Source organism: Colletotrichum destructivum, chromosome 10, assembly GCF_034447905.1.
Source record: "Colletotrichum destructivum chromosome 10, complete sequence".
In the NCBI taxonomy this organism is placed as follows: Eukaryota; Fungi; Ascomycota; class Sordariomycetes; order Glomerellales; family Glomerellaceae; genus Colletotrichum; species Colletotrichum destructivum.
In genome coordinates this window covers 1,782,025-1,795,954 of record NC_085905.1, presented here as the reverse complement: position 1 = coordinate 1,795,954, position 13,930 = coordinate 1,782,025, and the positions used below count along the sequence as shown (strand labels likewise).

General features: G+C 56.9%; 4 protein-coding genes across 4 annotated transcripts; 2 read left to right on the top strand and 2 right to left on the bottom strand.

The window, feature by feature from the left end:
• Positions 1-1,856: 1,856 nt before the first annotated feature.
• On the bottom strand, positions 1,857-2,363 carry CDEST_14825 (uncharacterized protein; the record flags this gene model as incomplete). The annotated part of the gene is made up of 1 exon (XM_062930981.1): positions 1,857-2,363. One exon carries the CDS (start codon positions 2,361-2,363, stop codon positions 1,857-1,859), a length of 507 nt encoding a protein of 168 aa, XP_062787032.1.
• A 25-nt stretch (positions 2,364-2,388) lies between these two features.
• CDEST_14824 (Putative major facilitator superfamily, MFS transporter superfamily) lies at positions 2,389-5,815 on the bottom strand. Its single transcript, XM_062930980.1, has 3 exons — positions 4,870-5,815; positions 3,887-4,807; positions 2,389-3,777 (listed from the first exon to the last, which is right to left on the bottom strand). Exons 1-3 carry the CDS (start codon positions 5,499-5,501, stop codon positions 3,531-3,533), a joined length of 1,800 nt encoding a protein of 599 aa, XP_062787031.1. The 5' UTR covers positions 5,502-5,815; the 3' UTR covers positions 2,389-3,530.
• Positions 5,816-7,338: 1,523 nt separating this feature from the next.
• CDEST_14823 (Putative membrane bound O-acyl transferase, MBOAT) lies at positions 7,339-10,195 on the top strand. Its single transcript, XM_062930979.1, has 3 exons — positions 7,339-8,009; positions 8,126-9,632; positions 9,684-10,195. The coding sequence occupies exons 1-3, from the start codon at positions 7,837-7,839 to the stop codon at positions 9,708-9,710; spliced, it is 1,707 nt and encodes a 568-aa protein (XP_062787030.1). The 5' UTR covers positions 7,339-7,836; the 3' UTR covers positions 9,711-10,195.
• Positions 10,196-11,604: 1,409 nt separating this feature from the next.
• Positions 11,605-13,160, top strand: CDEST_14822 (uncharacterized protein). The gene is made up of 3 exons (XM_062930978.1): positions 11,605-12,160; positions 12,239-12,513; positions 12,588-13,160. Exons 1-3 carry the CDS (start codon positions 12,108-12,110, stop codon positions 13,064-13,066), a joined length of 807 nt encoding a protein of 268 aa, XP_062787029.1. The 5' UTR covers positions 11,605-12,107; the 3' UTR covers positions 13,067-13,160.
• The last annotated feature ends 770 nt before the right edge of the window (positions 13,161-13,930 follow it).

Here is a 13,930-nt window from a genome sequence, read left to right as displayed (position 1 = left end):
CTAGGTCGGCCTAAAAGACGCCAATGACCAAGTCCTGACTCAGACCACCAATCATCGCCTGTGTTTGTCAGTCTCCTATCGACTAGGCCCTCCCCATTTCCGGAAAGGCCGCGGTGAGAGTCGTGCGCGCGCTCGCGCTGTCTGTCACCCAGAAAGCGACCGTCTCCAACCGGGCTCGCGGCCGGAAAAGCTAGCCGACATGTCCCATGGTCTACCCGGTAGCATGCATTGCTTGCTTGCTTGCTGCTCAGGTTCAAAGACCTCGCTGGTCGCTGCATCAGGGGGAAGGAGTCGTCTCCGGGTGGCCTGCTCGCTTTCGACCATCACCGGCAGCCAAGCAACCGAGCCCAGCCCGTCTGGTAGCCAAAAGCTGGGGGATGTGCCACGGGAGGAGGACTAACGCCGTAGAAGCCTGGTGCATGTTCCAACGGCCTTCCACCAAGCCAGCCTGGTGCCATCCGATAAGCCACCTGTCGAGCACGGCCAATGACCAAGGACGCTGTCAGAGACACATCCGTACGACGCCGCTCGAGTCTAACCCCTTCAGTCGCTAGGAGACTGCCATGGCGGTTTTGCCGTTCAGCCACTTCCAATAGGCGGCAGCGGGATTGATCAAAGAGCCGGGTTGGGGGCGATGTCGCGCGCGGACTGGCCGCCAGACAAAGGACATAGATGGCTGTGTAAGCAGGAACGCCACGATGCAGACTCAAGTGCTGCTGGGCATTCGTCGGTATGGGGCAGTTTGACTGGGCACTGCCGGCGCAGCGGTCAGCATGCTTTCGGCCGGTTTCGCCAGCACCACACACGCCTTGTGGCCGAGGTGTGGCCAAAAAGCTGACGTTCATTGTCAATGGAGCGGAACTTCTTCGTTCTTGTTCGCCCCCCGGGCGGGTGTTTTTCTCGGTGTCTGCACGGTGTCTGAACGGAGTGCGCCGGAGACAACTTGCAGCGACCAACGACGCTGAACAAGGCCGAACCGTCAGGATTGATGCGACCCCTAGAGAACACAATGCGTATTACTGTATCTGTCGTGCTCTTACGGCGGTAGGCACGAGATTTCCCGTCCCAATGGGGATAAGCGACGGGTGCCGGCTAATTCTCTCGAGTTTTCGACCCCAATATCCGCTCAGCCAAGGATATACCCCTGTAGGGCTTCTTCCAGGCACGATAACCAGCGGCGGATTCCTTGTCAACCTAAAATGAAGTCGAGAACTTGAGCCGGCACCGAATTCTCTGCCAGAGCGCATCGTGCAAGGCTTTGCGTTGCAGAGTGTCTGTCTGCGGCGACGGAACAAACGCCGACCAGTGCTTGACGTGGATACCTCGAATGCTTGAAGTTGCGCGTCAGCAAGCATCGGCTTGGGAATCGCCCACGGCTACGGTCTGGGCCCATCTTCAAGGGCACGCAAACCGAGTGGTTCTGGTCCCAGCAATATGAACCCACTTCTCGGATGAGAATGGTGCCTCCCGGGGCGGTTCAGACGACTCCTTCAACTGCAGATGCAACAGTCTGCATCGACATCCAAACAGCTCTCCGGCATGTCGGTGACGTGCCCCTGCTTGGGTCAAATGCGGATGTCAGGATGCAAGTGTGACAGCCATCAACCGAGAAGAGAGACAACCGGTTATCATTTTGAGGATAAACGGATGAGCAGGTTCACGCTGCGGGCTGAAGCAACATGTTGCTCTCTCTCATGCGGCATGATAAGTCGGAAAGTATCCGGCTGCAAGGCATCTTCCAAATACTTGGATCCAGGTGACCTGACCGATAAGGACCGACAGAGTTCCACCACGATTCCTTTGGGAAGGTAGAACAGGGAGGGTACTTCGGCCAAATGGCCGTGGGTGCCAAAGACCTATGCTAACCGGCCGAACGGTACGACGGGCACAAAGCGGGCGTGCACTTCAGCTTCACCGAAGCTGCCTGTGAGGTCGATCGGGGTTAGCATGAGGGTACGGGTAGTAAAGTTCATGGTGGGATGCTGCTGCTGCTGCCGCTGCGAGTGCGCCCAGACAATGCGGAACCTGGCTACCATGTCGTCGGGTCTGAAGCAGCAGGCGGCGTCAAACAATGAACGACACGCCTTTTCGTGCTTGGACGCTTGCCAGTGCAGACAACGGGTATGCACGGGGCTTGTCGACATACGCCGATCGTAGCCTTTGGCCATAGAGTTGAGCACGCGGTCTGGGGTGGTTTGCCGACGCAGCCAACCGCCGTAGCGGTGCGGTGTTGAGGGTTCGCTGACTTCAGCGAGGCGAGAGCGACGGCGGCCATAACGCGTACTCAGTTGTTGGATATCAGTACGAAAGTTAATTTTTACTGCTGTGAGCAATGTCGAGATAATGTGTGTTAGGTGGGACATCTCGGGCCAGTATCTTCAGGTTGTTGTGGCCATCGATCGTCAGAGCCAGGGCAAGACTGCAATATGCATCGAGATGCTTCTGCACATGAAAACGACTGCAGTCTTTCTTTTCCCTCTGAGTAGTCTCTTCTCATGACGTCGCCCGCACCGAGAGACTACCGGGTCAAAGCGAATCATGACCAGAATCAGTCCGAGAACAAGGTCGGAATACCGCTGTTATCGTGCCCGTCATTGGGCGCAAGGCTCAGCGAATCCCGCCCTCGTGCAGACGCTCTGCGAGGCGCGTCCTTTGTCGAAGCAGACAGGCCACAGGGGGGTCCGAAGGGGTGGAGGGTGGTGTGTTGCCGAATGCCGCACTTGGTCGTGGTGATTCGAGAGCCGGGCATGGCGTAAGCGTCTGGTAAGCATGTCGATGCCGGACTCCAGCCAAGTTTGACCAGGTCGCCGCTTCATTTGCGGTGCTAGACGCTACGTTCCCTCGATCGGTTGGCAGCAAAGGAAGCACAAACCGCCGATGGAATGAAGTATGGAGAAAGAGAGTAGATGCTGATGGGAGAAAGACACTGGCATGGAATATTCGGCAATGGTCCATGAGAGACGGGCAGGAAGGCGCAATAGAAGGCGAGTGTAAGTCAAATTCAGGTGCGACACGTGGTGATGGGGAGGAAAGTTCTTTCCATCTGCACCGCATGAAACTGGAACACTGGGCAACCAAGCAGGAGCGCCTGCCACTTCCGTTGGTCCTTTCCCTCCCCCCTTCCCTGGCCTTGTTGAGCCTGTAATATGAATACATACCTTCATGTACATATGCCTACCTAGAGGTAGGCAAGTAGGTATGTATCTGCGTATGTGTGTATCGCTCTCGTTCACGGTCTCATGTTCTGTCTTGCTGCGTGAATAGATCAGGGACATGTTGTCGCGGTACGGTAGGCAAATATCCGTAACGAGAAGTGAAAACGAAACGAAACTCCAGAACCGTAACGCCGCGATTGTGAGGCTACTCCTGAACAGATCCATACACATGTTACAAGCACGCATCGTGAAGACATGTACATCGTCATCAACCACACCCTCTGCAACCTTGGACCTCCTTCCTCGTCATCTCTTTGTGCTGCTTCTCGTCCCTTCACTCCAGCTGGACCACTTATGCTCTCTAACTCGTCCGCCCTACTTTGAGAAACCGTCACGGATATCGATAAACCGCATGTACCGGTCCTTGGCCCAGCGGCGCGTCCGCTTGCCGAAGACGATCATCGGCAGGCTCAGGCCCATGATGACGAAGCTGAGCACGCCCAGCGCGATGAAGCAGTTTTCCATACCCGAGTCGATCCAGTAACTCGCCACGAACGTAAAGAGCATGGCGATGGTGTTGTTGATGACGGCAACGCCCACCATGCCCTCGAGAACCATTTCGCTGTAGGTAATTGTCAGCAAACATTCCCTTCCCTTTTCTCTCTCTCTCTCTCTCTCTCTCTCTCTCTCTCTCTCTCTCCACATAACATCAGAACCGGGAAACAACTCACGGGAAAGAGTCGGCGAGATACGCCAAACTCAGATCGCCGGCACATCCGTACCCGAACCCGATGAAGCCCAGCCCGACGTACGGCACCGGCCAGTCCCACCCCCGAGCGCTGCCGATGCCGAACAGCCACATGCCCGTCGGAAACACCACGGTGCACAGAGCCATCAGGTACAGCCGGAACTCGGACTCCATGACGCCCTTGTTGCGCTTGATCATCCACAGCATGAACCGGTCGCTGCCGTACCCGCCGTACACGCACCCCACCAGGCTGCCGATCAGCGTCGGCAGGTTCATGTTGCCCACGGCCGCCGCCGAGTAGTTCCATGGCGGGCCGTACCACCAGTCCTCCTGCACAGTCAGGTAGAATGTCAGGCAGATGTTCTGCAGGCCCCACTGCAGGCCTGCGTACCACACCGCAGGGAACGTGAATACGCGGAGCGTGTGCCAGAGCCGGAACAGGTACTGCTTGAAGCCGGTGCCGCGAAGGTTCGGCGCCGGCGTGACGATGCGGATGCGGTCCCAGTACGTCTTTCGCCGTGAGTACGAGAAGGCCATGCGGTCGCGCGCCGTGCCGGACATCATGGAGCCCTGGTCGGTCCCCGTCGTCTCGGCGAGGTGGCCCTCCTTGCCAATGACCTGGGTGGGACCGGTCGTCGTGCCGCTGTCGGTGGGGTCGTGCCCTTCGATGTCGACCGAGTTCCTGGCCGAGGCCTGCACCGACGTCTTCTCCGACGCTGGCATGGTGTGCATGTCGCCGGCGGGGTAGCGCTCGCCGTTACCGGTGAGGTAGCGGTCCCGGTTGAACTCGGTCTCCTCAAGGCCGAAGAAAATGACGATGAGGCTGCCGCCGCAGATGAGTGCGCCCACGTAGCCGATCCATCGCCAGCCGAGCCCGCTGGACACGTACGCGCCGATGAGGGGCCTATAATCGTTCAGCAACCCTGAGCATCAACACAGAACGACAACAAGAAGCACTATACTTACCCGAGGTATGTGCCAATGGCCGTGGCAAAGGTATAAATACCGAGTACACTGCCGGTCTGGTGCTCGAACCAGATGTCTAGCAGAGACAGCTGCACTGTGGCCTCACCAACCGACTCGGCAGCGCCAACAAACAGCTGCGACCAAATGACGCCAGCGACGTTCGTGATGCGGGAATACCAGATGAGGCCGCCGATGTTGACGATCATGGATATGAGATAGCCCAAGCGGCGTCCGTACAAATGCACCAGCGGCGAGCTCAGCAGGGTCCAATACCCGATGGCGATGAAGAGCACGCCGGCGCCGGTATTAAAGGCGTCATAGCCGATGCCGTACTCCTCGTTGACGCCGTCGGCGCCCGAGCCGGCATTGTTGGAGGTGGCAGCGGTGAGACCGACGATGTACAGCACCAGGCATGAGTGCCAGATCTTACGCGGCAGCGACCAGCGCAGAGGGTCGTTGGGCGACTCGGTGGGCTGGGGAACGAGGACGATGTCGCCATGCTTTAGGAGCGAGGCGTCGCCCGGCAGATTGTTGCCATTCTCGTCGTAGAGGCGGCGCGTGCCCGGGATGACTTCAGCTTCTCCGACTGGTGCTGAGTGTTGCGGCCGTGATTCGTTTTGTGGAGCGGCCATCGGCGCGGATCGTGGTTGGTTGTTTACGGGGAGACCTCAACAGTTGCTGCTGCGCACGGGTGTTGTCGGTGTATCGTGAATCGATTCAAGTCCTGTTGGAACTTCTCGTCTTGATGAAGTCGACGCCTCCAGCGTCGTTATTGCTAGCAGGGAAGCATGCCGTTCTTGTGCGATATTGGAAAAAGGAAAAGAAGTGATCACTTCAGAGTTGCTCGGAAAGATCGAAATCGACACCAGATACCAGTAGAGGGAAAATGAAAACAAAAAATAAAAAAAATCTCTTATCTCTGTGTTCCCGCAAGTTTTGACTGATTGTGATGGGTCCGGCCCGACGGGGGCCAACGTCATATCCTTGAAGGCCAATTAGGATTGATGCCCGAGGGGGGGGGGGGGGGGGCATCGAAGCATCGCATACTCCGTAAGGTAGGGGGACTAGTGCAATGCAATGTAAGTGCGACAGCGTTGACTATGGGATTTGTTACCGTTCCATTTCCGATGTGGCATGAACTCGCTCCGCTATTCATTGGGGTTTTCGTCGCATCAGGATATGAGGTATAGAACGTGGCCACCTGCACCTACTACCCTGATAAAAGACTGTTCCTTCACTTTAGGGTTGACGAACGGCCACTGATGGTGCTCTTGAGGTATATGGGAATCGTCAGCGATAGTCTGAGGTCACACTTGGGACAGTAGGTTGTGTGCCTTCCGCGACATCGGACATGGTGAATCCCGGCGCTTGCGCCTTTGCCTCCATTATCATTGTAGGAGCCGTCATTGAAGCAGGGCCACGGCACCGTATCCAGTGACGCAGCCGGCACCCTCGTTCTGAACAGTAAACCGATGCCGGCCTGTTGGTCAAAGAGCACAAGCTTGTCGGGGCCTCGCAGCGGCTACCCGGCCTCAGACCACCCGCCGCCCCTCGGCTCCAGCCAGGACGAGGACAGCTTGGTCGGATGGCTTGAAGTTCTCTTTAGACGGCCGCACGTGTGACGTCGAGGCACAGAGTTGAGCGGGACGAGCCTAAAGCCTATTTTGATGACAAGCGACGCCACGGGGTCGGGGCGACAACGACTTGAGACGCCGGGGCCACAGGTGGCAGGCACATCAGAGGTCAGCAAGGCGCAGATCAACAACGGTGACTTTTCATCGGGCGATGGCGTTATCCCGGACAGGCGCCGAGTCCGGCCAAGCAGGCAGCGGCATGGCATGGCATGGCATGACATAGCAGAGGGCGGGAATGGCCTCCCGGGGGTGGGTGCCCTGCACAGCATCTGCGCTGCAATACAGGTCCATCCAAGGCTTGAAGGGGTATCGCCCGCATGATCAATCCATCCATGACGTTCGTGTTGGTGTTGGTGTTAGTCAGTGTACCGGGCAAGTGGTAAAGTAAAGTCAATTTGTTCGAATGGGAATTCCCGGAGCCGAAGAGGCCGGGCGCGGAGGGATTCGAGGAATTGAATTGACAACTGCTATCGGGCGCCGCTTCCCTCCGTCCCTCCGCCCCTCTGCCCCCTGGTCGAGAGATCGCCGGGCTTCTTGGAAACACTAAAGGCACCTCATTGGCTCAGGTCGATGCCGGTTACCCCCACTTCGGGCCGTTGGGGTCCACGTATCACGTGGGAAGTGACGTAAATTCGGTTGCGATGCAGGGCAGGAGCTGTTGCGTGGACCATGAGTTCTGGGGAAGTGCAAAGTGTTGACTGGAAGGAAGGTGCTTTTGCCGTTTTTGAAGTACAGCAGCTGCCTGCTGGAGGACGTGATTGGGTGCGGCGTGACATGGCCGAGGCTGGCTGTTCCCAACGGCGCGCGCATTGCATGAGTGGGGTGAGAGGGGAATACAGTACGGATACATGCTGTACAGTAACGTTTAGCAGGTAACGGGCAGGTTACAGGGCCATCTTGAGCTCCTTGCTCCTCGCTCCCGGCTTCAAAACGCGCCCGAGATCCGCCATGCTTCAAACCCTCGTACGAATATCCGTACAGTATTTACCTACGCATCCCAAATACGCGGACTCTACCCGAGAAATGGCGACGACCCCTGGAATGCGACCTTGAATATCCCACCCTCGCTCTCCTCCTTTTTGCGATCCCCAAAGCGTCTCGAACACGTCGACTTTCGCCGCTTGCATCCGCCTTTGCACCTCCAACCCGGCGCCGCGCGGCGATCGCCTCTTGCTATCCTCCACGTTTATCACCACCACCACCACCACCACCATCACCGAAAGTCACCGAAACACCAAATCGTCCTCGCCTCGACCAAATACACCCGCGGACCGCCTTACCCTCTTCCCGAGCTCTCGCTATCCCAATCTAAGCTCTCGCGTCCATCCTCATCATGGCGTCGTCGGGGTCTGCCCCCAACGGTGGGGCTCACGACCACGTCCTGCGACCGAGACCGAGGAAGCCGCAACACTCGCAGTTGTCGAGGACCCAGAGCAATACCTCTGTCGGCGAGATGAGCGCCTTGACGCCGCTGTCCGAGACTGGCCAGACGAGCGGCACTACCAGGTATGTCATCATCCTCACCCAAACTTGATTTCACCTCTCATCTCTTCTCCTCCTCCCGAAACCACATCTCTCCCACGTTCGCCAGCAACGCCTGCTAACTCCCGATGTCGCCGCAGTGGCCGCTCGACACCCGTACCCCACGATGCCCTCCCCTCCGTCAAGAGCATGTCCTCGGCGAGGAAGCAAGCTCGCGCCGAACAGCGTCGTCGTATCTTCCCCACCATCGAGTTCGCGAGCCGTGTCTCCCACTTCGACCCCAACTCCGACTACCGTGACTTCCACGGCTTCTTCAATCTCTTTTGGATCGGCCTCGCCATCATGGCCATCACCACCATGCTGCGTAACATTAAGGACACGGGCTCCCCCATGCGGGTCAAGATCTGGACCCTCTTCACAATCAAGATCTGGCACCTGGCCATCGCCGACTTCCTCATGGTCGCCACCACCCTCGTGTCCCTGCCCCTCCATCGTGTGTGGCGCGCCGCTCCGGCCAATGGCGCCTTCACCTGGAAGAACGGCGGCATGGCTGTCCAGAGCATATACCAGGTCCTTTGGCTCGCTTTCTGGATCGCCGTCCCTTTCTTGCTCGATTGGACATGGACCGCCCAGGTCTTCCTGCTCATACACACTATGGTGCTGCTCATGAAGACGCACAGCTGGGCCTTTTACAACGGCCACCTCAGCGAGACGGAGAAGCGTCTGCGCGCCCTCGACAACCCCTCGACCGCCTCCAAGGACCCTGTCTATCTCTACCCCACGCCCGACAACCCCATGGGGACCGTGAGCAGCCCCAAGAACCGCGATTTCAAGGCCAAGGCCGATGTCGCCAGCACCTCGGACGAGGACTCCACCTCGGACGAAATCGACCAGCTGCGTGAGGACCTGGCGCAGGAGCTCACCTCTCCCATGGGCAACATCGCATACCCCCTCAACCTGACGTGGACAAACTACTTTGACTATCTCCTCTGCCCCACGCTATGTTACGAGCTTGAGTACCCCCGGACCGCCCGCATCGACTGGCAGAATCTCATCTCCAAGATCATCGCCGTCTTCGGCTGCATCTCGCTCCTGACCGTCATCTCGGAAGAGTTCATCCTGCCCATCCTCACCGATGCCTCCGTCCGTCTCAACGCCGTGCCTCCGCCCCCGGTCTCCGAGGCCCTCCTGATCCTCGCCGAGAGCATCTCGTGGCTCCTCTTCCCCTTCATGCTGACGTTCCTGCTTGTCTTCCTCGTCATCTTTGAGTACGCCCTTGGCGCCTTCGCCGAGCTCACCCACTTCGCCGACCGCCACTTCTACTCGGACTGGTGGAACTCGACCGACTGGATGGAGTTCTCGCGCGAGTGGAACATACCCGTCTACAGCTTCCTGCGCCGTCACGTCTACAGCGCCAGCCGGCCCTATATCGGCCGCCTCCCCGCCACCGTCATCACCTTCCTCATCTCCGCCATCGGCCACGAGGTCGTCATGGCCTGCATCACAAAGAAGCTGAGGGGCTACGGCTTCATCTGCCAGATGCTGCAGCTGCCCATCGTTGTGCTTCAGCGCACCAAGTGGGTGCGCGGCAAGAAGACGCTGAACAACGTGTGCTTTTGGTGTTCCATGATCATGGGCCTGAGTCTGGTAAGTTGGCTTATTTACAGATGAGGTTCGCCACAGCTAATGTCGTCTTAGATTTGCGCTCTCTATGTCCTCGTCTAGCGTTTCCCGGTATCTGCATCAGCGTCGTCATCGTTCTATTTGCAACCATCTTCCACCAGACATTCTGCATCCTCCGGACGGTCTAGTGCCTACGTCATTTTCCCAAATGTTAAAAGGGGCTGACTAGTAAGAAAAATTACTGTATCATTATCAACCCATTATGTATTATCATCACATGCATCATCCCGCAGGGGCGGCGTCCCCTATTTTGACCATGTCGACTTCCTGGCGTTTTTTCTAGATAGGTCCTATACCCCCTTATTTATATGCCTGACGTGGCAAGATTTTGACAATGGTCTCACCTCATGACTTTCGAATCGAGTTCCCCTTGACGTCTTGAGCTCTGAAATCCAAGTAGGTGTCCGCAGTGCCATACAATCAATCCACTTGGTAGCGGGAAGTCGAGTTGAACAGGGCGTAAAACACCAGGTTTCATCATCACATCAGCTTGCCATTCCCGCGGAATGAATGAACATACAGACCGTGTCAACGAGGCTATACAATAGTGACCTCGGGTAATGGTCATAGCCAGAGCATCTTGTCTGATGGGGATGGAATATATGGTTGACAACGGTCATCACGTCTTCCCTTCCCCTCGGATGACTCTAGAAGCAGGTGGGCTTATTGGTTTACCAGATGGTTCTTTTGTTGTCACATTGAATTCGCTGGTTGAAGGATCAACGGTGTGTTTCCCATGTTGTTTGCGATGGACATTGTCCACCCAGAACCAACTCAGCCGGACCCCGGCTTGATCCCGCTCTCATCTTGCACTTTGGACCGAGCGGAGTTTGAAACAGAGGGTTGTGTATGGACGAGACTCATTCCGAAAGAATCCCGAGTATCGATTTGAGTTATTATGGCGAGGAACTGGAAAGGCTAAAACCGACCGACTAAGAAATACCTGGGTTCACGGCTTTGGCAGAGGTCGAAGGACATGACAATAATAGAGATCCAAGGGCACGGCATTGTTGAGTACAAGATCCGGCCCAAGTGCTTTGGGAACACTAGTTTTCTCCAGTAGCGGTTACCATTGAGAACTACCCGTCCTTGCACAATCACGGATCGTGCTCGAGCAAACCGGATTCCTCACACGCATAGGAAGACTTCGATTTCGCTGATACCACTATTTACAACTCCACTCCACGTGCCGTTCATTTTTGTCTTCTACCAACGCAGCTGCACTGAGTAACGCGTAAGTGCAGATTCGAATACGTGAGCCGTTAACGTCAAAGGAGAGAGGGTCAGAGTCAGGCACGGCTTCTCATCTTTCTGGCTTGTGACGGACGGCTTGGGTGGGTGACTTCCCGGCCAGACTGGTAGCAGTTTGCTCTGACGTGTTATAGGTTGGTCTCTGTTCCTCTCGTAAACTATTACTGACTGCCTAATGGTATCAAGTGAACCGTCGAGTAAGATGTCACTCATGCAACGATATAGCCTATCCCAGGTCCAATAGTTGACCAAATTGAGTCTACGCACGTGTGAAAATCGTTATTGCAGATACACTGTCCATTGTTCACAACCCCCCCGGGGCCCTTCTTTGGAACTGGAAGATATCCAAACACGAGCTGGAACGCAGTGTGCCTTTATGTAGCTGGTTCAGCATCAGCAAATGATAGGCGATCAGCCCCAGCTAGAGCGAAGGCGTCATCCCCATCGTGCTGCTCTCATTTGCCATGGGCCGTATACAGATACAGAATCGCAGCCTGGTCTTCGCGGTGGCTTTTCGCTCCTGGACGAGTCGCAACGGGGGGATTGAGTCCGCGTGACCTCCCTGGCGACTGGGACAAATAAGCAAAAGGCCGGTTCTGGCGTATTGCAGCCGCCACTTTTCTTATCAGAACTGCGAAAAACAGGTTTCGTTTGCCCTCCACCCCCTCTCTCTCTCTCTCTCTCTCACTCCGTCGGAGAGCCTTAAGACAGGTCTGACTTGAAACCCCCATGCGATCTAATTGTGGTCAGATTCAAGCCTTCCGGTTGTGTTTTTATACATTTCCTTTTGGTCGACTCTTGCTTCGCAGCTGACATGTGAAGCGAACAGCCTCTCGTCGTGGGTGTGGCGAGGGGGTATCATGAGAAAGGCAACCAGCCCAGCGCATCATCGTCGGGCGCGGGCTGAAAGAAGACGACCCTTGGCAGCCTGCGTGGCGTAGTCACCGGCGCCAATAGATCCCTCTCACTCTCGCAGTGGTGGTCTCCCTCATCTACGGGTACACCATCCGGCGTGTAGGATAAAAAGACTCGCACAAAGCCCACGTCTGCCATGACAGTCTGCGACGTGGTATTGTACCCTCTCGTGGAAACGTGAAGATTTGAGCTCCCCGAAGTCTGATTCATCTTGTCGCTAGCCCCTTGAAAGAAAGGGCTTGTCCACATCTGCCCCCCCTCCGACCTTACGAGATGGCCGTCGCGGAGGAGATGCCGGCTGCAGTCCTCGTGACGGGAGATGAGACGTGAGGGATCCTCTTCTTCTACTTCTTCTTCTTCTAAATTGAACAGAGTTGTACTAAACATAGCCGCGCCATTCGCAGTGCCAACCCCGACGACAGACTCGGGATCGTAGCGGAGCAGGCCGACATCACGCGCCCGACCGGAGCCCAACCATGCAGCACAAAGACCGGAGACGTGGTGCTCCGCGTCGAAGAAGACGGGGACGATGTAGCGTCGAAGCCGCAGCGTGACGACGACGCCCCCGACGACGACGACGATCCCCCGCGAGGACGGTCCACCGCCGGGTCCAGGACGAACTGGCTGCTTCTCCTCGCCAGCTTCTTAACTTCGTACTCCATGTACACCTTCCAAGAGGGTATGTACCATTCCGTCCACACCTGTCCCACCCACCCCTGCCAGACCGCATTCCCATACCCTAATCTCGCACAGGCATCCCTGAAGAAGACATGATCCCCCTAGACCACCTCCTCAAGCGCGCCATAGGCCCCCTCTGGGACCCCTCCCCGGCCGTCCTCGCCCTCGTCGTCGTCGTCCTCGCCGCGAGCACGTCCGCCGTCGTCTACAGGCAGGGCATGTCGTGGGTGACGACGATGGGGCTCGGCAGCGCCTTCAGCCACTTCCCCGTGGGCGTGTGGCGCGAGGGCTGGCGCGAGACGGCGCTGCGCGACACGCCGATGAGGCTGATGATACCGCCGCTGCTACTGCAGCTTATCAGGACCGTCGGGGCGTGGACCGGGCGGGATATCACGAGGGAGCGGTCGATCCGCGAGGGGCGGGAGGAGAGGAGGGCAGAGGAGAGCGGGGATCGCGAGGCGTTTGAGATGAGGGAGGTCGACGGCAGCGGTGGTGATGGTGGCGGCGGGCTGTTGGATGAGGAAAGACGCCGTGAGGGATATGGTGCGTGTTAGATGCCGGTTCTAGGGAAGGACCCGGCCTCGGCCTGGTTATGTGAACCGATTCCTAGTTTCGCGGCTGTGCCTTGGAGGGATAACATACACGGCCAGGGACTCCTAACTACTGCCAGTCCACGGGAGCCAAGCACGCGAAGCGTCTGATTATGAATGACCGCCTCGTGAAGCTGAGCGAGTAGCTCATGTGTGAAGTCGCAACACCATCCAGCATTCACCTCGTATGAACACCCGAAGCCGGAGATCTCACGATCCGTGAAACCCCCTCCCCACCTTCTTCTCTGTGTTACGCCCCGTGTCCTGAGGGGAGTACCATGCGCCACTGCACTCGGCCAAGAGGTTTCCCTGTTCCACCCTGAGTCAGGCCGAGTTCGCGGTATCGGACCATCTGCCCAGGTCAGCCCTCTGACAGTCATATCGGCATCGCATCATCGGGGTCGAAAGCAGACCAGCATGTCATGAACAAGCCTGTTTCGACAAGTCCAACTACGAAGAAAAAGAGACCTCCGTGTGAGCATCCTTGTCCTCATCCTCACATGAGCCCTTCGAATCACCAATCAGCCATCCTTCGCGGATGCCGAATCAGGGATACTCGATGCCGTGTGATGGCCGGTGTGACGATTGTCTTCCCTTGTGTCCATCATCATGATATCCATGTCTCCTCCCCCCCCCCTCTAAAAACGCCATGTAGCGAATAGCGAACGACTGGAACCTGATTTGCCTGACGGCCATGGAATGGAAATAAATCAAGTCTCGAGTTTCGTTAAGAGGTATGTAATAAAAAAAAGAGAGACCCAGATAGATGCTTGGAAAGAAAATCCCCGAAAACAGGGGGACAAATACAACATTGTCGCCATCCCAATG

Excerpts from the sequence above, each read along its gene's own strand:
- CDEST_14824 (XM_062930980.1), bottom strand. The coding sequence starts at position 5,501 with ATGGCCGCTCCACAAAACGAATCACGGCCGCAACACTCAGCACCAGTC. Across the intron at positions 4,808-4,869 it reads GCCATTGGCACATACCTCGG|GCCCCTCATCGGCGCGTACG; the intron begins GTAAGTATAGTG and ends GAACGATTATAG. Across the intron at positions 3,778-3,886 it reads TATCTCGCCGACTCTTTCCC|CGAAATGGTTCTCGAGGGCA; the intron begins GTGAGTTGTTTC and ends AATTACCTACAG.
- CDEST_14823 (XM_062930979.1), top strand. The coding sequence starts at position 7,837 with ATGGCGTCGTCGGGGTCTGCCCCCAACGGTGGGGCTCACGACCACGTC. Across the intron at positions 8,010-8,125 it reads CAGACGAGCGGCACTACCAG|TGGCCGCTCGACACCCGTAC; the intron begins GTATGTCATCAT and ends ATGTCGCCGCAG. Across the intron at positions 9,633-9,683 it reads TGATCATGGGCCTGAGTCTG|ATTTGCGCTCTCTATGTCCT; the intron begins GTAAGTTGGCTT and ends ATGTCGTCTTAG.
- CDEST_14822 (XM_062930978.1), top strand. The coding sequence starts at position 12,108 with ATGGCCGTCGCGGAGGAGATGCCGGCTGCAGTCCTCGTGACGGGAGAT. Across the intron at positions 12,161-12,238 it reads CTCGTGACGGGAGATGAGAC|TGCCAACCCCGACGACAGAC; the intron begins GTGAGGGATCCT and ends CGCCATTCGCAG. Across the intron at positions 12,514-12,587 it reads CATGTACACCTTCCAAGAGG|GCATCCCTGAAGAAGACATG; the intron begins GTATGTACCATT and ends AATCTCGCACAG.